This window comes from Schistocerca gregaria, chromosome 6, assembly GCF_023897955.1.
Source record: "Schistocerca gregaria isolate iqSchGreg1 chromosome 6, iqSchGreg1.2, whole genome shotgun sequence".
NCBI classification, from domain to species: Eukaryota; Metazoa; Arthropoda; class Insecta; order Orthoptera; family Acrididae; genus Schistocerca; species Schistocerca gregaria.
This window is the reverse complement of record NC_064925.1, coordinates 524,042,327-524,066,508: the sequence shown is the minus strand read 5'-3', so window position 1 is coordinate 524,066,508 and position 24,182 is coordinate 524,042,327. Positions and strand designations below refer to the sequence as shown.

Here is a 24,182-nt window from a genome sequence, read left to right as displayed (position 1 = left end):
TGAGATTTACTGACAAGTACCTGAGAAACTCGGCATTGCTATTTATTTGTAGCTGCGCCAGACACATTGTACATGTGAAATTTATTTTTACATATAAAGCTTCTTGGTATTCAACATTTGAAGTAGTGTAAATTGGGGACATGAACAAAGACGTTGCTTGCTTCACTAACACAGAGAGAGTCATATAAAGCTGCCCATGCAAAAAGCAATTGACACTAAGGTCCACACCCACAACATATAAAAAGTGGGATGTATAAAGGAAGAGGAGAAGACTGAAATGACAGAGACAATGGCTTATAGAAAAGAACAAGATATAAGTACAGAATTCTGCTGACAAAGGATAAAGACAAGTTATGGGGGATGAGGACTGACAAGAATGAGCCGCACAGAATGTAGGAGAGATGGCTACATTGATACAAGATGGACCATTAATTGCCTTTTTATGTCTGGAAAGAATTTAATTTCTCTTATATTTTGTGGAAGATTGTTCCAACACTGGTTTCTGACACAGAAAATGATTTAGAGAAGATTACAATGTTAAGTCTGGTGCAGAGAGGATTTTACTTTGTTGGTAATGGGTATTTCTGTTATGGTATTGAGATAGTAGTGTAAGAGTTGAAGAGAGAGTGCAACAATTTGGAAAATGATGAAGCAGACAGAGTATGATAAGTCTCTATGCTTATTGATATGTAGGCATAACTGATAGTAGGCTGGTGTGATATGACTGAAAATGGTATGTCACAAATGCATTGTTCACAAGCATACATTTCCAGTTCCAGCCTGTGTGAGCTGTTGAATGGAAGTCCTTGGAGAATGGCATCGCCATAGTCAAATATGGGGAGTATTAGTGTCTCTACAAGCTTCTTTTTAAGCTCAAAAGGAAATAATTATAAAATAACACACAAACACACAGACAAAATTTCTAGCTTTCACAACCGATGGTTGCTTCTTCAGGAAAGAGGGAAGGAGAGGGAAAGACGAAAGGATGTGGGTTTTAAGGGAGAGGGTAAGGAGTCATTCCAATCCCGGGAGCGGAAAGACTTCCCTTAGGGGGAAAAAGGACAGGTGTACACTCGCGCACACACACACATATCCATCCGCACATACACAGACACAAGCAGACAGTGTACACCTGTCCTTTTTCCCCCTAAGGGAAGTCTTTCCGCTCCCGGGATTGGAATGACTCCTTACCCTCTCCCTTAAAACCCACATCCTTTAGTCTTTTAATCTCCTTCCCTCTTTCCTGAAGAAGCAACCATCGGTTGCGAAAGCTAGTAATTCTGTGTGTGTGTTTGTGTGTGTTGTGTTCATTGTGCCTGTCTGCCGGCGCTTTCCCGCTTGGTAACTCTTGGAAGCTTTGTTTTTATATAGAAAGAAACTTCCACATGGGAAAAATATATTAAAAACAAATATTCCAAGACTTACCAAGTGGGAAAGCGCCGGTAGACAGGCACAATAAAATAACACACAAACACAAAATTTCGAGCTTTCGCAACCGGCGGCTGCTTCATCAGGAAAGAGGGAAGGAAAAGGAAAGATGAAAGCGCGCGCGCGCGCGCGCGCGCACGCACACACACACACACACACACACACACACACACACACATCCATCCGTACATACACAGACACAAGCAGACATATTTACAGGCAAAGAGTTTGGACAGAGATGTCAGTCGAGGCAGAAGTGTGGAGGCAAAGACGATGATGAATGACAAGTGAGGTATGAGTGGCGGCAACTTGAAATTAGCAGAGATTGAGGCCTGGTGGATAACGAGAAGAGAGGATATATTGAAGGGCAAGTTCCCATCTCTGGAGTTCGGATAGGTTGGTGTTGGTGGGAAGTATCCAGATAACCTGGACGGTGTAACACTGTGCCAAGATGTGCTGGCCGTGTACCAAGGCATGTTTAGCCACAGGGTGATCCTCATTACCAACAAACACTGTCTGCCTGTGTCCATTCATGCGAATGGACAGTTTGTTGCTGGTCATTCCCACATAGAAAGCGTCACAGTGTAGGCTGGTCAGTTGGAAAATCACGTGGGTGCTTTCACACGTGGCTCTGCCTTTGATCGTGTACACCTTCCGGGTTACAGGATTGTAGTAGGTGGTGGTGGGAGGGTGCATGGGACAGGTTTTACACCGGGGGCGGTTACAAGGGTAGGAGCCAGAGGGTAGGGAAGGTGGTTTGGGGATTTCATAGGGATGAACCAGGAGGTTACGAAGGTTAGGTGGACGGCGGAAAGACACTCTTGGTGGAGTGGGGAGGATTTCATGAAGGATCCACACCGGCTGTTCATAGCATCCTCCTACAGGCCAACCGCAAATTAGAACAGCATGCCACCCTCCACCTCAAAAAACTATCCAATCTCCTGATTTCCCACTTCTGGAAAGGCAACTCACTCACCCTCCACAACCTTTCCAACAAACCTCAACCGCCTCTCATTGCACACAGACCCAGTCTCTCCCATCTACTCAATCTCTCACTTCCAGCTCCACTCCCCCCAACACCTCAAAATTCTAGTCTACACAATCTGGAACCACAACACCCCAATTCAGTAGTTAACCTTTCCTCCTAACCTCTCTCCCAATCCGAAACCTCTGTCCTATCCAAAGGCCTCACCTTCAGTCCCACTCCCAGATTCAACCAAACTGCCCTTGTCAAAGATTTACTGTCCTACACTCGTAGTCTCTGCTGGAAATATCACTTTGCCACGAAGAAAAACAATCCTGATCCCACTCCTAATGATCCAACTCCCCAAGACACTATCCAAATTGAACCCTGCCTGGAACAGTTCCGTCCTCCATCACAGCAGGACCCACCTCCTCTTCCTCAAAATCACCCTCTCCAAACCTTCCAGGAATTTCTCACTTCCAGCCTTGCCTCTCAATCTTTCTTGAAAAACCTTAATCCTACTCCCAACATCACCACAGCCGAAGCCCAGGCTATCCGTGATCTGAAAGCTGACCGATCCATCATCATTCTTCCGGCTGACAAGGGTTCCACAACCGTGGTACTTTATCGTCGGGAGTATGTGGCTGAGGGACTGCGTCAGCTTTCAGACAACTCTACATACAAAGTTTGCCAACGTAATCCCATTCCTGAAGTCCACGCAGAGCTTCAAGGAATCCTCAGAACCTTAGGCTCCCTACAAAACCTTTCACCTGACTCCATCAAACTCCTGACCCCACCAACACCTCGCACTCCTACCTTCTACCTACTTCCTAAAATTCACAAACCCAAACATCCTGGCCGCCCCATTGTAGCTGGTTACCAAGCCCCTACAGAATGTATCTCTGCCTATGTAGATCAACACCTTCAACCCATTACATGCAGTCTCCCATCCTTCATCAAAGACACCAACCACTTTCTCGAACGCCTGGAATCCGTACCCAGTCTGTTACCCCCGGAAACCATCCTTGTAACTATTGATGCCACTTCCCTATACACAAATATCCCGCACGTCCAGGGCCTTGCTGCAATGGAGCACTTCCTTTCATGCCGATCACCTGCCACCCTATCTAAAACGTCTTTCCTCATCACCTTAGCCAGCTTCATCCTGACCCACAACTTCTTCACTTTTGAAGGCCAGACATACCAACAATTAAAGGGAACAGCCCCCTCGTATGCCAACCTATTTATGGGTCGCTTAGAGGAAGCCTTCTTGGTTACCCAAGCCTGCCAACCCAAAGTTTGGTACAGATTTATTGATGACATCTTCATGATCTGGACTCACAGTGAAGAACAACTCCAGAATTTCCTCTCCAACCTCAACTCCTTTGGTTCCATCAGATTCACCTGGTCCTACTCCAAATCCCATGCCACTTTCCTTGACGTTGACGTCCATCTGTCCAATGGCCAGCTTCACACATCAGTCCACATCAAACCCAACAACAAGCAACAGTACCTCCATTATGATAGCTGCCACCCATTCCATATCAAACAGTCCCTTCCCTACAGCCTAGGCCTTCGTGGCAAACGAATCTGCTCCAGTCCTGAATCCCTGGACCATTACACCAACAACCTGAAAACAGCTTTCGCATCCCGCAACTACCCTCCCGACCTGGTACAGAAGCAAATAACCAGAGCCACTTCCTCATCCCCTCAAACCCAGAACCTCTCACAGAAGAACCCCAAAAGTGCCCCACTTGTGACAGGATACTTACCGGGACTGGATCAGACTCTGAATGTGGCTCTCCAGCAGGGATACGACTTCCTAAAATCCTGCCCCAAAATGAGATCCATCCTTCATGAAATCCTCCCCACTCCACCAAGAGTGTTTTTCCGCCGTCCACCTAACCTTCGTAACCTCCTGGTTCATCCCTATGAAATCCCCAAACCACCTTCCCTACCCTCTGGCTCCTACCCTTGTAACTGCCCCCGATGTAAAACCTGTCCTATGCACCCTCCCACTACCACCTACTCCAGTTCTGTAACCCGGAAGGTGTACACGATCAAAGGCAGAGCCACGTGTGAAAGCACACACGTGATTTACCAACTGACCCACCTACACTGTGATGCTTTCTATGTGGGAATGACCAGCAACAAACTGTCCATTCGCATGAATGGACACAGGCAGACAGTGTTTGTTGGTAATGAGGATCACCCTGTGGCTAAACATGCCTTGGTGCACGGCCAGCGCATCTTGGCACAGTGTTACACCGTCCGGGTTATCTGGGTACTTCCCACCAACACCAACCTATCCGAACTCCGGAGATAGGAACTTGTCCTTCAATATATCCTCTCTTCTCGTTATCCACCAGGCCTCAATCTCCGCTAATTTCAAGTTGCCGCCACTCATACCTCACCTGTCATTCATCCTCATCTTCTCCTCCACACTTCCGCCTCGACTGACATCTCTGCCCAAACTCTTTGCCTGTAAATATGTCTGCTTGTGTCTGTGTATGTATGGATGTGTGTGTGTGTGTGTGTGTGTGTGTGTGTGTGTGTGGGCGTGCGCGCGCGAGTATATACCTAACATTTTTCCCCCTAAGGTAAGTCTTTCCGCTCCCAGGATTGGAATGACTCCTTACCCTCTCCCTTAAAACCCACATCCTTTCATCATTCCTTTTCCTTCCCTCTTTCCTGACGAAGCAGCCGCCAGTTGCGAAAGCTCGAAATTTTGTGTGTGTGTGTGTGTGTGTGTGTGTGTGTGTGTGTGTTTGTGTGTTATTTTATTGTGCCTGTCTACCGGCGCTTTCCCGCTTGGTAAGTCTATTTACAAGTTTAGAACAATTTAAAATAAGCTAATTCGTACACACATATATTTACAGACTTCTAGTTAGAGACAATCATTAGATTTACTACTGGTATACAATAGTTTTTTTTTTTACAAATAACATATTAAATAATGTAATTCCACACCGTTCACTCATATTTCTGGACCACTTTCTGCACCGCAACTTCCCATTTGATATCCTGAAAAACTGAGTCAATGTCCCTCCATAATGAGTGAGATGTTGAGTTTAGAAAGAGGAAGAGGTGTTAGTGTTGTGTTATGCATAGCTTGGGGTAAATACTTATGGAAAACGAAAAAAGAAGGGAAAAAACATAGTGTGAAGGTGTTGTGTGGTATTTTGGATCATTATTACTATTATTATTTATTTGTTTAGCATTTTTTACCAAACTTCTACTCTGTTTTATCTAAGTAATCCTTCAATGTATAAAGTGTATTGCATAAAAGGTACTTTTAGCTGCCTTTTTAAATAAGTGTATTTCTGCAATTTCTTTAATCTCTTTTGGTAATTTATTGTACAGTTTTATTCCTTGGTAGAAAATTGTGTTTTGAGTTTTATGTTTATTTTTTCTTGGTAAATGTAAATTGAGTCTCTCTCTTGTTGCATGGTCATGGACAGAGCTGTTTAGCAGGAATTATCAACACTACATTTGATGTGTACAATTGACTGGTAAATGTATTCACATAGAGCAGTTAAAATCCCCAGTGTTTTGAACAGATCTTTACGATGATCTCAACTAGTATTTTTGGTTATTGTTCTTATGGCTCTCTTCTGGAATTTGAAAATTGTGTTCATATTTTGTGCATTTGTTCCCCAAAAATGAATGTCATAGCTAAGAACTGAGGGTATATATGAATAATATGTAACTAAAAGACACTGCATGTTACACACTGATGATTGGATTCTAAGGGCATAACATGCTGATGACATTCTGTTTGCAAGTGCCTTTGTGTGTTCACACCACTTCAACTGAGAATCAATATTCATTCCTAGAAATTTTGCATTTGTTACACAGGCTTTAGAGGTGCCATCTATATTTAATTTAACATTGTCATTTTTCCTCTTCAAACTCAACTTCATGGCATTAGTTTTCTTTATGTTCAATGTCTCTTTGTTGCGTATTGACCAGCCATAAACTTCCTTGAGCGTTTCGTTTGCTTTCTCTGCCAGGAGTTCTCTCGTTTTCTCAGCGACTATAATATTGCTATCTTGAGCAAAGAATTTTTTCAGCATGAGTAACACTACTGGGAAAGTCATTGATGTATATCAGGAATAGTATTGGTCCTAAAAAGTTACCTTGCGGAACCCCTATATTAATGCATTTGGTTCTGATAAGTGTTGTACTAGAAGTTTAGATCTATTTGAGTATGTGTTAACTCTACTCTTTGTACCCTATCTGCTAGGTATGATCGAAGCAAGTCATAAGCTACTCCTCTTATTCATAATGCTTCTAATTTATTTAATAGAATCTTGTGGTCGACTGTATCAAACGCCTCAGAAAGATCCAAAAGTATGCCTGTCACACATTCATCTTCATCAAGAGCATCATGTACAACTAGTGAATTCTACTATGGCTGACCACAAATTTTTGCCACTGCAGAAGCCAAGATTTTATGTATTCAGGTAATTCATTAATCTGTCTTTCATAATTGCTTCTATTATTTTTTAGAATGGCGACAGCAGGAAAATAGGAGAGTAATTTTCTATGTTTTCTTAATTGCATTTCTTAAGCAAAGGAACAACTCTTGTCTGTTTTACTGTTCTGGAAATGTCCCTGATGTGAAGGAATAATTTATTATATTTGTTAAGGAGCCTTGTATAATCCCAATGCATTGTTTCAGTACACACATTGGTACTTCATCTAAGCCTCCTAAATTTTTATTTTTTAGTTTTTGAACAGTTTTATTGACTTCATTCTCTTTGGTTGGAAGAAACATCATTGTATTTAGTGCAACATTACTTATAGGTGTTATATTTGTTTTGGGGGATTTTTGCTGTAACTTCTCTGCAATTCTTGAAAATTACCCATTTACCTAGTTTGCTAAGTGTTGTGGATCATTTACTACCTTACCCCCCTCCCTTAGAAGTAGGTCTATGTTATTCTACATTTGTATGCCTCTCCCTGTTTCCTTTTTATAACACCCCAGACTGCTTTGCTGTTATTCTCTGCATTATATATTATTTTGTCATTAAATTACTTTTTGCAGCAGTCAGCACTTTCCTATAGATCTTTTTGTATCTTAGATAAAAGTTTAAGAATTCTGGACCATTGCAAATATTTTTCATGGAACTGAGACGTTTAAGTGTTTGGGGGGACTTCTTAATAGCTGCTGTTATCCACCTGTTTTTGTGAGATTTTGATACAGACATGCATACTTTTGGAAATGCCATTTCAAAGTTCGATTTAAACAATGTGGAGAATTTAGAGAATTTCATAATCACATTGGTTTCCTTATACACTTCATCCCAGCTTTGTTTTTCTAGTTCTTCTGAAAAATCTTTTAAATTGATCTCTGATAGGTGTCATTTGTAGGCTTGTAGTTTTACTGTTGTTATTTGACAGAGATGGTCTGATAGTCCGAGCCCTTTTACAGCTACATCAAATTTTTCCCTGTCCATATTTGTGGCCACATGGTCAATTACTGATGCAGTCACTGTAGTAACCCTTGTTGCACTGTTGACCAATAGGGCCATACCAAAACTTTGAAAGGTTATTTATGAGGGTGCTGCTGGATTCATTTATGATATTAGTGTTGATGTTAAAGTCCCCACACAGGATTATGCTGAGCTTCATACATGAGACTTTATCTAGAACTTCTGTTAATTTATTGAAAAAAGTGTCCACACTACCACTGGGAGATCTATACACAGACAAAATGATTAATTTCTTGGTGATATCAAGCCCTGTTAATTCTATAGCTGATATTTCAAAGTGTTTGTCTTCACTTACTATACTGAGGAACATTTCTTGATTTGAACCGTGTTCCTTTCCTGCTGTAAATGCATGCTCCTCCACCCCTTGAAATAGTTCTGCAGTAAGAATTTGCCATTTCATACAATGATAATACTACATGTCTTGTGAGTGGTTGTTTCAGTATTTTTTAAACTGTTGGAGATACTCTTTAGGCAGGGGAACCTGCTGTCTGGATTTATTCTAAAAAATACCTACTTTTCCTACCTATGACAACAGGTATTTGACCATGTGTGGCCCGAGATCCACCCCCTACACTTTCATGAATCACCTGTACCAATCTTCCCTTCCCAGTCCTGTATAGGTGTAGGCCATGCCTAGTGAAACCACATCAGTTTATATCACAATAAATTTTTATTTTTACTTCCAGTTACCAGTATTAGTCTACGGAACCATTTTCGAACCAAGGCTTCTGATGACATGGTAAGCTGCTAAACAGTGCCACTGTACAGCCCTGCCCAATACCCATCACAAAGTAACTAAAGCTAAAAGCTTGAGTTTGTGACATGAATATTGATATAGATGTCGTTGATGAAATTAGTAATAATTTCCTAAACATTCTCACCACTTCTGGCATGGTATCAAAAAGTTCAGCATCAATCTTAGTTCATGTGCTGATATATAGTGACACGAACACTCGTAATCAAACAATGGAAAATCCAGGATGGAATGTAACAATACCAGACAAGGAAATTGCTACTCAACATATAGTGGAGATGCTGAGTCGCTATAGGCACAATAAAAAGATTCACACACTCAAAGCTTTCAGCCATTAAGGCCTTTGTCAGCAGTAGACACACATAAAATGTCTGACAGACAGCAATAATAGCTTCAAAAATAAACTGAAATAATATCTCCTTGACAACTCCTTCTATACCATAGATGAATTCTTGGATATGAATAAATAAATCTAGAAATATAGTATATCCATTTTGTGCCATTTAAGGGAATGGGGTAAATAATAGAAATATTAATCCTTAACTCTTTGCCTTTAAATATGTCTGCTTGTGTCTGTGTATGTGTGGATGGATGTGTGTGTGTGTGTGTGTGTGTGTGTGTGTGTGTGTGTGTGTGTGTGTGTGCGCGCGCGCGCGTGCGAGTGTACACCTGTCCTTTTTTTCCCCTAAGGGAAGTCTTTCCGCTACCGGGATTGGAATGACTCCTTACCCTCTCCCTTAAAACCCACATCCTTTCGTCTTTCCCTCTCCTTCCTGAAGAAGCAACCATCGGTTGCGAAAGCTAGTAATTCTGTGTGTGTGTTTGTGTGTTTTGTTCATGTGCCTGTCTGCCGGCGCTTTCCCGCTTGGTAAGTCTTGGAATCTTTGTTTTTAATATATTTTTCCCATGTGGAAGTTTCTATTTTATATATATATATATATATATATATATATATATATATATATATATATATATTTCTTTTTTCTGGTATTATTATCATGAATATCACTGTTGTTTTTAAACTGGTCCATGTCACTGAGAACAAATTTCATTAGTGAGTAAATGTACTGTGAGGCTGTTGTAAGAATTCCCTATCTTTTAAAAAGATCCCTACAAGATGTGCAACTATGAACATCACACATTATTCTAACCACTTTCTTTTGAGCATTGATTTTTTTTTTTTTTTTTTTTTTTTCTAAATGTTGAGTTACCTCAAAATATTATTCTGTATGATATCAGTGAGTGAAATGATGCAAAGTATGTTAGCTTACTAATTTCTATATCCTCAAGATTGGCAATTATTCTGATTGCAAAAGTTGCTGAACCTAGTCACTTTAGAAGATCCAAAATATGAATTTTCCAACTAAGATCCTCATCTATGTGTACACCCAAAAACTTATAAGCTCTGCCCTGTCTACTGACTACTGTTGATGTATTATATTTATTGAAGGAACTGTACTTTTTGCAGCAGAAAATTGGATGCACTGTTCCTCTTTTTTTCATTTACAGAAAACCAACTAATGGCTTTTCCAAAGACCTTATTTGTATCATTTTCAATTGGAGTTTCTTTTACTAGATTAATAATTATGCTTGTATCATCAGCAAACAGTGTCAGCTCAGACAAATCCTCTGCCAGGCACATAAATGTGATTTGCAGAGTATCCATATAGATGCAGATGTTGCACATATCAGGATAACAAATGGCTCTGAGCACTATGGGACTTAACATCTATGGTCATCAGTCCCCTCAGGATAACATTACTAAGTATTTCACAAATAGTTCTGTACATAATCAAGCTTGTAATTTCCAAAGAAAACAAACAACTCACTCCAAATAGGATTTTCTCTAAGAGAATAAAAAAGTATGATAAACTGTGAAAGAAAATGAAAAAATTAATAAAATGTGTGTCTGAAATGGCAGCTAAAACACACTTCAAAAGTGATGCATACTAAACAATTAAAGATCATTTAGATGACTCAGAGTAGTGGTTAACAATGGAAGGGGACGACATAACAACCTTGTCACATTATAATGGTTTTACGAGAAATTCATGTTCCAAGATCTACTATGCATAACAGCAACATTCCACTCATCACAGAAAGATGTCAACTCTGCTGGACTGACGAGAGAACATAAAAATGAGTTTGGGTAATTATGACATGTTTTGTGGGCTTGGTGTCAATTTTCCATAGAGACTGGAGTCTATGTAAGGGGTATAACAGCATGTTCATGGTCCACGAGTCACCAGCGTGTGCCCTTTACCATGTGCAGTGATGAAGAGCAAAACTATGTTTATATTAATGTTTGGTTTCTATCTTTAGGATAGTTGCATACCAGAAAATGGGCTCATAATCCGAAACACAGGCCGTACAGAAATGCTAAAGTCTGTGAAACATGGCTAAAAAATGTTTCGTTTACTTAATACTTTAGTTACATTATAAAATGTTGTACAACAGGGGCCAATCGGATGGGACAGTGTAGTTGTTAACACAATGACCTGATATTTGGTATTCTGGAGTTAGCTCTGTCCGTTATCGGGATAAAGTTTTCCTAACTAGTTTTACGCAAATACTGTGATGGTTCCTTTATCTAGGTCACAGCCCACCAGCTGTCCATCCTCATAAAAACATAATTATATTCTGTCTGTGTATATTTTTTGAACTACCAGTACAGTTTTTTTCATTATTATTACGATTAAAAAATTAATCCTATATCACTATGAGATGATTCCTGAATGAATAAATAAATTTAGATGCTTAACTTAAAACTAGATACTGCATCAAAACGTCTAAATGTCGGTACCTTTCCTTATACGCAAAATAACCGACGACTCCATTCTCAGTATTATAAACACACGCCGCAACTGCAATGCCTAGCTTGGCATCTTGTCACCTGTCACCATGGCAACAGCACAACAAGTGGCAGGTGTGCCATAATACGAACATTTTCTACATCTGATGTTTGTCTAGTTATACTCGTATTTTACCTTAACCACAGATGTATCTATAATCTAAGCATTTTACCATTGGCTTAGGTACTTAATTTTTTCGCATTGTAAATCATCAACATTTTGGCTATTTATAAAAGGACAATACACACTTGGTGGATGCGGGTTTCAAAACATAGCACAATTGGTTCGTTCAAGCAGCTGCCACAGAACTACCTTACAGCGCTAGAAACAGGAGTCACTACGCATGCGCAGCAACGATGACGTAAAACATTTTTCCTTTGCTTATACTTCGATGAAGTCATAGGAATTACGTCGAGATAGTAAAAACATTCAATAAAATTTGTTACGAGAGGTGCTAATGGAGGACGAAAATTACTTACGAATGGGTGAGAGTGTATTTCAGTATTTGCTCAGTAAAGTGGCTTCTGGTATTAAAAAAGAGAATACTCTTTTGAGAAATGATTTACGTGCAGAAGACACGCAAACTGTGACACTGGGATTTCTTGACACAGGAGAGAGCTACTCTAGTTTACAACACAGCACTCGAATATCACATTGCACATTAACCAAAATAATTCCCCATATGTGAATGTAAATAAATGTTTAGTACACTACATTATTTTTGAATAATGGAATTAGTGTTCCAACAACTACAAAATTGCTCGAACAGTCCACGGGTATACTGCTGGTTCATAGTGTCCAACGGGCACAATATTTCAGCGATCAGGCATGTCGCCATCGTCAGGTGCGCTGACGAACTGAGCTCCTGAGGGCGGGCGGCCAATTCAAATCCAATTCAACCGTCCGCGCCAGCGCGCTGGCAGTCGCGAAGTCTGTCGTAGCGTCGATGTGCTTCCTACGTCTGCCCTGGTTGTCAGTTCGTACTTCTTGCTGAGAGTCTTCTCAATTACATTCAATACCGGGTCCCAGGCCTTGCTAAGATTGTAGCCACATCTCGGTTGATAAGATCTTCCCTGGTGCTAATTCGATAGCCTCCATTATAACGCTGAACCAGGATCTTGGTTCGCTCATAATCCATCTCGTGTTTCTCGGACAAACAGTGCTCTGCTACTGCCGACTTATTTGGATATTTGAGTCGAATGTACCTTTGATGTTCTCGGCAACGATCTTCGATGGTGCGTACTGTTTCCCCGATATAAGTCTTCCCACACTCACAGAGAATTTGGTATATGCCGGCTTCCTCAAACCGAGGTCATCTTTCACACTTCCGAGTAATGCCCATGTTTTATTGGGTGGGCAGAAGACGGTTTTAACTCGGTGTTTCTTTAATATACGTCCGATTTTCCCCGTTAGTGGTTACCTCTTCTTCCGTGACTTCATCAGTCTCCACAGGTTGTGCTGTGGTGGTGGGATGGAAAGCGCGTCTAATCTTCCATTCCGAGTACCCGTTTTCGGAACACGGTTTTGAGGTGTTCCAATTCCTGGGGCAGATTCTCGGCGCCTGAGTTGCTGCGCGCCCTGTGTACTCCTCTGAGAAGGATGGTGGCAGCTGTCTTCATGCAGGTACAGGCCAGTGTCTGTTTTCTTCCTGTACACAACGAGGCTCAGTGGTACCATCAGCTCTTCTCTTGGCCGTGGCGTCCAGAAATGGTAATCTTCCTTCTGCTTCGGTCTCCATAGTGAATTTGATGTTTGGATGTATGGGGTTTAGGTGTGTAAGGAAATCCAGGAGCTTGTCCCTACCATGGGGCCAGATGACGAACGTGTCATCGACATAACGGAAGAAACAAGTAGGCTTCCAATTGGATGACGCCAAGGCTTCCTCCTCGAAGTGCTCCTTGTACAAATTCGCGGCAACCGACGAGAGTGGGATGTCCATTGCGACTCCATCCGTTTGCTCATAGTATTTCCCATTAAACAGAAAATACGTTGAGGTCAAGACATGCCTAAAGTGTTCGGTGGTCTTCTCGTCAAATTTCTGCCCAATAAGCTCGACTGACTCTTCGTAGAGGCACCCTGGTGAATAGTGAAACCACGTCGAAGCTCACTAGGACATCAGTGTCTTTCAGTCTGAAGTTGTCGAGACGTTTCACGAAATCCACGGAACTGCGAATATGGTGAGGGCATTTACCTACATAGGGGCTAAGTAATTCAGCCAGATATTCTGCCAGCAAGTAAGTAGGTGCCCTAATGTTGCTGACAATTGGGCGCGTAGGTACCCCCTCTTTGTGGACCTTAGGGAGTCCATAAAGTCTTGGTGGTACAGGTCCTTGAGGTGACAATTTCTTGGCGTCTCCCTCTGGTAGATCCGCGTCCTTGAGTAGAGCCCTGGTCTTGGTCCCCACCTTCTTCGTGGGGTCAGCGTTGATCTTCCTATAGGAGTCGTCATCTAGCAGGCACTGCATCTTCTCAATGCTGTCCTTATGGGAAAGAACAACAGTGGCATTACCTTTGTCAGCAGGTAAGATAACAATCTCAGAGCACTCTCTTTGGTCCCAAATTGCCGCCCTCTCTCTACTGGTAATGTACTTGCGTGGTTCGAATAGTATCGGGATGAGCTTACCATTCCACCCTAGCCACCAAACTCAGCAGGTTTCCCGACGCACTTCTTCTCCTGCTTCAGGTGGTAATAGCCCTGCAACCTGTTCCACTGCACTGACGATGTCCGCGACCGGCGTGAACCTAGGGTTGGGAGCAAAGTTGAGTCCCTTCTCCAGAACCGAAACTGCCTCATGAGTCAGCTCCATGGCAGTGAGATTGATGATCGTCTTGCATGGTGCCTCCAGCGATGGTTTATCCGAGAGACGTGAGAATTTTGAAAACTGACTTCCAGTGGCCTTTTTATGTGCAGAATCGGCTGTCGTCCAGGTAACACCATCCACCCAGTCCCAGGTCCTCGAATTAAACTGATTGGCCAGTTTCAGATGAAGTTTAAATAGTTCCTGGGAGTTGTATTCAAGGCTGCGGCGAGTAAAGTGCACCCTCTCACGTGCCAAGACAAGGCTGGCCCGTCTCTTAATTCTCTTGGCTGCTGCAGAATTGATGTGATGCGTGACCTTAGCAAAGTTCGGCACAATCTGCTCGGTACGACACCTCTTGAGGAATGCAAGAGCACTCAGCAAACGGCATCTTCGGTGGCGCAGCTTGCCGAGTTTCTTCATGCTGCGATACATCTCCTCCCCATAAAGGTATATGATGTGATTCTTCAGTTTCTCCCGGCGTATTTGTTGCTCGAACAGTCCACGAGTATACTGCCGGTTCATAGTGTCCAACGGGCACAATATTTCGGCGATCAGACATGTCTCCATTGTCAGGTGCGCTGACGAACTGAGCTCCTGAGGGCTGGCGGCTGATTTAAATCTCCTCCCCCAGCAGGCTGCTCTGATCGCCAGTTGGTACTTCTTGCTGAGAGTCTTTTTAATTACATTCAGTGCCGAGTCCCAAGCCTTGTTGAGATTGCAGCCACAATCTCGGTTGATAAGATCTTCCCTGGTGCTAATTTCGATAGCCTCCCTTATAACGCTGTCCCAATATTTAGAGGTCTGAGTCAGGATCATGGTATGCTCATAACCCATCTCGTGTTTCTCGGACAAACAGTGCTCTGCTACCGCCGACTTATTTGGATATTTCAGTCGAGTGTACCTTTGATGTTCTTGGCAACGATCTTCGATGGTGTTTCCTGTTTGTCCGATATAAGTCTTCCCACACTCACAGAGAATTTGGTATATGCCGGCTTCGTCAAACCGAGGTCATATTTCACACTTCCTAGTAGTGCCCGTGTTTTATTGGGCGGCCAGAAGACGGTTTTAACTCGGTGTTTCTTTAATATACGGCCGATTTTCCCCGATAGTGCCCCACTGTAAGGAGTAAAGGCAGTGGCTACATCTTCTTCCGTGACTTCATACTCGCAATGGCAGATTAGACGCACTCTCCATCCCACCACCACAGCACAACCTGTGGATACATTTGACAAAGTTCCCTATTACACCATCAAATTTCTTTGACATAAATATATGACACATCAAATTTAACAAGGAATTTTGATAGTGTAATACCAGCCTGAAACGTTTCTTGTCCTACTTCTGGTTTGGTTCCCGCACGTAGTGATGGCTGAACACCTGACATGTGTAATACCAGCAACTGTGTACTGTGTTGGGAAGTTGTGTTGGAAGATACGCAAACATTCCTCGGCAGATGGCCTCCTAACTAAACCACTAACGAAATAAGCCACTCTTTAATCTGTCTGCTAGGTCTCTAAAACTTGCTGCTTTGTGGTCGGCACACCACAGAAGATCCGAGTGTGCAGCAGCGGAAGCAGCTTCCCATTTCCCCCTACATGATACTTATAATGCGAGAATTCCTGAATTTTTCATTACGCTCTCCTGTCACATGACGCCGCACACGAAAATGTTCCATAAAGTCAGCGTCGCTGCACTGCGGTATCACATTTGAACGACTTAACACTACCAACTACTCATCACTTGGCAGAAAATCCGATTTCCGTTCGCTGGACACCTGAAATAAATGGCAGTTGTATGTTTCATGATTCAGCCAGTTTCTATTCTTTTGCACTTCTACAAGGAAAGGTGATTTTATAGGAGTAAGGAAAATGCTTACCTTACATTTAATGATTAAGCGTGAGCACTAAATAGTCGATCACGGAAACTACAACAGCTTTCAAAATAAGTCCTTAATCGATATTATTAAAACACTCTTTTTATAACTTACATGAATATTTTGAATGTTATTTTTCTATGTAGTATATCTGCACATTTATACTTCTATACTATAATTTATCTTCCAAATGTAAATTTCAATAAGGCCTAACCGACTGTTAAAAATTGATCTACTAGTATGTACTTATTATATTTATCTAGTAAATCTTAACTATTGTATAAATTACGTGATGATCAACTGTACTTAATTTGATTTTAAATGTATCTACAAATTTTAATTTTAATTAGTTCTTGTTGACCTTAGTTTTGAACAACTTGTGAATGTACTAATACAATATCCTGTAATCTATAAGTATCATACCACTGTGAAAGTCTAGGCGTATTGAGTTTGGTGTTATGTATTTTTTAAATGTTTAACAAGTATAATGACTTGTCCAATATCGTGTAATACTCTCTGAACACAAAATGATTCATTGGATCAATAAAGAATGAATGAATGAATTGAAGAACCCGCTATTAACAAAACACGAGTCATGTGGAGACTACCCTTATTCCAACAGCTCTGAACATGTGCGAAACTGGCAGCTAGGGAGGGCACAGAAAATTTTCTAGGTAGAGTACGGCTGCTTGCTCTCACTGCTTGTGCAACAAACAGCCACACGCTAGGTGGCTACGACGGAGAGAGGGGGCTGGTTATAAACGATTTCAGCTCTGCACACGTGCAACAGCCCGCTGGCAGCTGCTTGAACGAACCTAACGCATTCACATTGCGGTAAGAGGCCGTCTATGGAACTGAAATGGGTGGAATGTTAACATCATGTGTTAGTCTTTATTGCATAAACAATGGAATGAAAGTACACCATCTACATGACGCATACGTAAAGCACATTGCTCCCGGCTTCGATTGGAATCTTTTCACTTTTTAGCAGACAGGTAGCTGTGACCCATGTGTGTTTGGTGGTGTAGTATGTTGTGGTAATGCTGTGAAGCAATTCATGTGCAATAATGTCTGTCAAGTCCACAGGAAGCACGCTTAAATTTATAGATGATTACAAAGATAAGCCATATGGAATGCCGCTTCTAAGATTTAATGTTTAAAAGTTTGAGATGTGATGCCTTGAGTGCCAAGGATTAGGTAGAAAGTCTCTGATCATATTACTGTAAAGAATAAGATACCATAAGTTTCAAAGTAGGAAAACAGAGAAGAATAAGTCATAAATTTATATTAAATGTAAATGAAAACTTTGGAGGAGTATTCCTGCTATGACGATTTTATAGCACAACAACTGTGGAGACTGATATCTGAACAAAAGAAATGATGGAGTATGTGTAGCTCTGCAACAAGCTAGTAGAAACAGAAAAAAAGCACACTGATTAGGCAAAAGGTACAAAATCGGAAAACACACTCTCCGTTATAGTAGTTTCACAAATTTGTCGAGTCCCAGGTTGTTAATTTGCATGTAATCTTTCATGCTTAAAGTTGTGTGAACAACTTTTGTTATAAAATAAAATATAAATAACGCATTGAAAGTTAATTAACCTTCTATGCAATACTGGCAGTATTTGATTTGATTTGTGTTGGGGCCCCTGTTGCTCTTGATCTTAATAAATGACTTGCCAAACTATTTAACACAAGCTGATGATACAAGTCTCTTTATTAAAGCTCAGAATGACAACCTCTAAGAGGCCTAAACACACACTGATTTTCATCCAATTGGTCCTCAACTAATACTCGCACTTTTCTTTCAACAATACCTGAGAAGATTTTACCCACAACGCTGATTAAAGAGATACCTCTGTAGTTGTTACAATCTTGTCTGTTTCCATGTTTAAAGATTGGTGTGATTACTGCTTTTTTCCAGTCTGATGGAACCTGTCCCGACTCCCAGACCATTTCAGTTATCCTGTGTAGCCATTTAAGACCTGACATTCCACTGTATTTAATGAGTTCCGACTTAATTTCATCCACCCCAGCTGCTTTATTGCACTGCAATCTATTGACCATTTTCTCCAATTCCTCAAATGTGATCCTATTTCCATCATCACTCCTATCCCATTCTACCTCGAAGTCTGTAACATTACTGGTCGTGTTTTCACCTACATTGAACAACTCTTCAAAATATTCCCTCCATCTGCCCAAGGCATCCACAGGATTCACCAGCAGTTTTCCTGACCTGTCCAAAATACTTGACATTTCCTTCTTACCTCCTTTTCGAAGACCGCTAATTACGCTCCAGAATGGTTTTCCAGCAGCTTGACCCATAGTCTCCAACCTGTTTCCAAAGTCTTCCCAAGATTTCTTCTTGGATGCTGCAATTATCTGTTTGGCTTTGTTTCTTTCTTCAACATAACTTTCTCTGTTTACCAGAGTTCTAGTATGTAGCCATTTTTGATACGCCTTCTTTTTCCTTTTACAGGCTGCCTTGACTGTGTCATTACACCAAGCTGTTTGCTTCATCCTACTTTTACACACTACTGTCCCAAGACATTATTTAGCCACTTCTAGTACTGTGTCCCTGTACTTTGTCCATTCATTTTCCAGTGACTGTAATTGACTACATTCAACTAACTGGTACCTTTCTGAGATTGCTGTTATGTACTTGTGCCTGATTTCCTTATCCTGAAGTTTCTCCACTCTTATCCTCCTACATATGGAGCTGACCTCCTGCACTTTCGGCCTCACAATCCCAATTTCACTGCAGATTAAATAATGATCAGTGTCATCAAAGAATCCCCTGAATACACGTGTGTCCCTCACAGCCTTCCTGAATTCCTTGATATGTTATTATATAGTCAATGACAGATCTGGTTCCCCTGCCTTCCCAAGTATACCGGTGGATGTTCTCATGTTTAAAAAAGGAGTTTGTGATTACTAAGCCCATACTGGCACAGAAATCCAAGAGTTGTTTCTTGTTCCTGTTGGCCTCCATATCCTCTCCAAATTTACCCATAACCTTTTGATACACTTCTGTTCGATTTCCAATCCTGGCGTTAAAATCACCCATGAGCAGAACACTGTCCTTGTCCTTTACTGTAACAACTACATCACTGAGTGCCTCATAAAACCTATCCATCTTATCTTGATCTGTCCCTTCACAATGCGAATATACTGACTCAATCCTAATTTTCTTGCTAGACACTGTCAAATCTATCCACATCAGTCGTTCGTTTACATAACTTATTGCAACTACGCTGGGTTCCATTTCTTTCCTGATGTAAAGCCCTACACCCCATTGTGCTATTCCTGATTTGACTCCTGACAGGTAGACCTTGTATTCTCCCACTTCCTCTTCTTTCTCACCCCTTACCCGAATGTCACTAACAGCTAAAATGTCCAGCCCCATCTTACTTGCAGCCTCTGCCAGCTCTACCTTCTTCCCAGAGTAGCCCCCATTGATATTAATAGCTCCCCATCTCATCACCATTTGTTTGCAAAGTCGTATCTTAGGAGTCCCTGGTTTGTCAGTTAGAGGTGGGACTCCGTCACCTCCAAAGGTCCGGGGCATTTTGCTCTGATTGTTGCCAGCATCATATTTAAAGTACCAGGGAAGCAGGTTGCTAGCCTTACTTGCCCTGAGTCCCATTGGGTATTACCCCTAACAGTTGAGGGATTAACCGGTGGATTTGGTAGTCTTTGCCGTATGAGCACAAAGGTGACCACGACTCAAAATATGTCCCAGATGCCCAGCCTTGTTCCAGAGCAACTGGTATCCCGACTGTTGGGACCGCTTACTTAGCCACTCATACGTTGCCCGTGGTTCATGAACTAGGGCATGACTACAGGAACCCACACCATGAACCACACAAACATAGCAGACACAGAATAAATTTGGAGTGTATTTATGTAGATTTTTATATACGTTACATATTTTCTTGTTAGTGTTTGGTATGTTTATGGGTTGTTTGATATTGACTAAAAAGTCAAAATGACCAATAACGAACAACGTTTTCATTTGAAAAAAATGGTTGTGTTAGTACACAGATGTTACTACCACCACATAATGAGTTAGTTGACGGCACAGTATGGACGTTGTCATCGTAGTCGTTCGCAAGAAGGGGCACTTGTCGCCCCTGGAATCAATACTCGAGTTTTTATTCATATGTTTTCGTGATAACCATCTTGAATATGTCTTGTCACGCATATAATTTAGAACTTATGGCATGTCATGTCTCCAAACCGCAAACTAATATAAAAATGGGGCAATTTTAGAGCCTTGGCCCTCTCTCTCCATCTTGAAAAGTTTAATATCCAAAGAGCAGAAGATTGAAATTGGAAATATTTTATCAGCAGCTCTTAGCATTGTTAAAATATCTTTCCAAATACCTAAGAGTTTTTGGTCAAAACCTGAACAAATTATTAACCTTAAATACTTTGTGGTTACAGGGAAACACAGACTAAAATTACCTAACTTTGGTGCAGCCTGTAATTAAGCCTTTAATTTTTCTTCGTCCTCCCTTGCCAACAATTCTCTGTGCCTCGGTATAGCCCTGTTGGAGTTGGTACGCCCTAGCTTTCCTCTGACTTTCCAGTTTAATGTGGATTCCGAACCTCGGCGTAAGTGGCATTACCCATATTAACAAATCATTGCCAGTGAAGATAGAAGCAGCAGGTGACAGGAAAAAAAAAATAACTCTGACGTGGAACATTGTCTTAGTATTATCCTCGCCTGTAATCAGCCTAATTTTATAACGTGTACCATCGACCACCTGCTTACTCAAGATGTGGCGAGCCAGTAGGAATGGGCGACGTTTGTAATATCAGCAAGCGAAATTTGTTGTTGAACGATATGCCCGTTAACAGTTCCTAGGCTTTGTAATGGAAGCAAGATGGCATTACTGTGTAAAGAGAACAACTGTAAGAAATTTTTGATCATACATAAAACACGCAATCAATTTTTCCACCCAGTCACCTTACAAGCGATTTTTGGAATCGGTCATTCTGACTGTCAAGGCAGTGTAAAGGGGCTTGTTACTTTGAGTTGAACTACGAAATAGCACTGATATTTCATAAGTGGCTTCAGATACACTTGCTTCAAGTAAATAGCCGTTACATGTTCTGGTTTTCTTGAGACTGATACTAAGTTAAAACATCTGCTCTTGCCGTCACTGACTGCAGTTGGTAGCGAAAGTTGCATTAAGCAATCAGTCATGGGATAAAAGGAATAGTATTGTTCACAAATAGATTTCTATAACAAATTAGCGTTAATTGCCGCTGAGAGACTCAAGTACATAGGTCGTATGCTACCGTTACTTAGAACGTAAAATACCCAGTGCCGGATTAACTAAGCGCGGGCCCGTAGCAAATTCTGACAAGGGACTCATATGGTTTAGGATATAAAATAAAACAAAATTGTTACATATAAACTCTTCTCGAATTAATTTCGGCAAATTTAAAAATAATACAAGTTAGTTCAATGTCTCTAGGCGTATTCAATGTTCGTTATACTGAGGTCATTGAGACGTTCCTGTCCCATCGTATTTCTTAATTCATTTTCAATGCTCTTTAACGTTGAAAAAGAACATTCGCCACTTCAGTTGATAGTTAAAGGTAAGTAAATGCGTAAGGCTTTTTGTGCATTTGAAAAATACGATCCTAACGAATTTCCCATTAAAAATGTGTAAATTTGTAGTTCCAAAGCTTCGTTCTTTTTTCTGTCAATGGCAGCAGCGATATTCGTTAGCAGCAGCTCAGCGAACTGCACCAGTTCGTCACCTAGCGACTCTTCTAAAGCATCTGGGTAAGCATTAATGGTATTAGGAGTTCTTTCCGAGATCTCTTCTGCTTTAAGAGATTTAAAGTCCCGTAATATTTCAAAAACATTAGTCCGGTGATGATATTTTTCCATGTGTTTAGCTAATGCAGCCTGTACATTGTCAATTACCACAATAAACACTTGAAATTCAAAATGTTCTCCAGATATTTGATTTTCTACATCTTCATTGAGTGTAGTTGGCCCATTAAAATGGTCATACTTTGTATTCGCTTGTATCGTCTTGAAGTTCGTTGCTGATATTTTTCACAGCTATTCAAGGATTTGGCTTTTGCCTCAATTTCTGAAAATGTGAACCTCATTGCTTCGTTATATTCATGTAGGGATTAATAAAGTGCATATCCGGTGCTCAGATCTTGATCAGACGACTGTAGCGAAACCCTAGTCACTTGCAAGCGTTCTACGAATCTGTTCCATGCGACACACATTATTGCCATTTCCCAGTTACTCATTTTCAAAACCATTCTGTAAGACTGATAGCGGCTAGTTACTTTTGATGCATATTAGTAGCTATGACATTCAAACCTTGTTTGATCGTATGAAAACCAAATAAAAGCGCCTTTGTGACTTCTGAAATTTTCCCGGCGTATTTGTTCTTCTAATAATTTACGGGTATGCAGCCGGATCCCGTCGACATTCTGCCACGATATTTCGGCCCAGAGACGTCCGGCCATCATCAGGTGAGTACACAACTACTGAAGAGCCCAGGTGCAGTCGCGGTATTTATGCCGATTCTCGCGCACGTGTTGACATGCGCGGCATAGCCGAGTTGTACGTGCTGCCCTCGGTGGTGAAAGTAAAAGATCATCTAGTCATTGAGTATCGAATGACGCTGTCTATTCCGCTGTGAATTTATAATTTTAATAACAGGATTCCAATTTTTATCCAGTTGAAAGCCGTTGTCACGATTTATAAGATTATCGGCAAGACGTATTTCCACTGATTCCTTGATTACGGAATCCCAAAATCCGGAAACCGGAGCTAAAATTTTTGTTCCATTGTATTCCATTGAATGTCCCAATGAAATACAGTGCTCTGCTACTGCCGATTTTGACGGTTGCCGCAGACGGGTGTATCTTTCATGTTCTGTACATCGCTCATGGACAGTTCTTGTCGTCTGGCCAATATATGCAGAGCCACATTCACAGGGAATTTTGTAGACGCCTGCTTTCTTCAGTTGTAAATCGTCTTTAACCGATCCAACCAGGGCCCGGTTCTTTGCTGGTGGACGGAAGATAACCTTGATTTTATTCTTCTTCAGTAATCGGCCTATTTTCGACGACACATTCCCGGCGTATGGAAGAAACGCAGTTGATTTAAAGTCGTCATCAGCGTTCTCAGTGCGCTGCTTCTTGTTATGACAGTTGCGCATGGCCTTTCTTATTTGGCGTGAAGTGTATCCATTCTCTTTAAAAACCTTCTCCAAGTGTTCTAATTCTGCGTGGAGGTTTTCATCGTCCGATATTACATGCGCTCGATGTATTAAGGTACTGAGAACACCGGCTGTTTGTGCTGGGTGGTGGCAGCTTGACGCCTGGAGATACAGATCTGTGTGAGTCGATTTCCTGTACACAGAATGTCCTAAAGACCCATCATTTTTACGGCATACTAGCACGTCTAGAAATGGTAAAGTGCCATCTTTTTCAATCTCCATCGTGAATTTGATGTTCTCATGTAAAGAGTTTAAATGGTGACGGAATTTCTCCAGTTCCTGTCTGCCATGAGGCCATACAACAAAAGTATCATCTACGTACTGCCAGAAGACCGTAGGCTTTAAGACAGCAGACTCAAGTGCTTTCTCCTCAAAGTCCTCCATAAAGAGATTAGCTACCACAGGGGACAAAGGGCTCCCCATGGCGACGCCGCCTGTTTGAATAAAAAGTACGTTGAGGAGAGTATATGTTCAAACAAGGCCTTCATTTCGGCACTGAATAAGTTACCAATAAGATGTAACGATTCCATTAAAGGCACTTTGGTAAATAGTGAGACCACATCAAAGCTGACTAATAAATCCGAGCTGCTAAGTTTAACTTCCTTCAAGCGACTGAAAATCCTCGGAATTACGTATATGGTGGCAACACTTACCCACATACGGCTTTAGTAGTGAGGCCAGATATTTTGCTGTAGAATAGGTGGCAGCACCAATATTACTCACTGTTAATCGTAGTGGGGCACCATC

The 24,182-nt window shown here is 41.4% G+C and overlaps 1 protein-coding gene across 3 annotated transcripts in view; it reads right to left on the bottom strand.

The window, feature by feature from the left end:
• Positions 1–11,801, bottom strand: part of LOC126278526 (centrosomal protein of 120 kDa-like) — a 203,617-nt gene extending 191,816 nt beyond the window's left edge. For 2 of the 3 annotated variants that reach the window (XM_049978700.1, XM_049978702.1), the window contains exon 1: positions 11,448–11,736. In XM_049978700.1, the coding sequence (XP_049834657.1) occupies positions 11,448–11,481 (34 nt within the window). In that variant the 5' untranslated portion in view covers positions 11,482–11,736. Of the gene's footprint in view, positions 1–11,447 lie in introns of all 3 variants that reach the window. The other variant, XM_049978701.1, reaches the window with a different exon arrangement.
• Between the last annotated feature and the right edge of the window lie 12,381 nt (positions 11,802–24,182).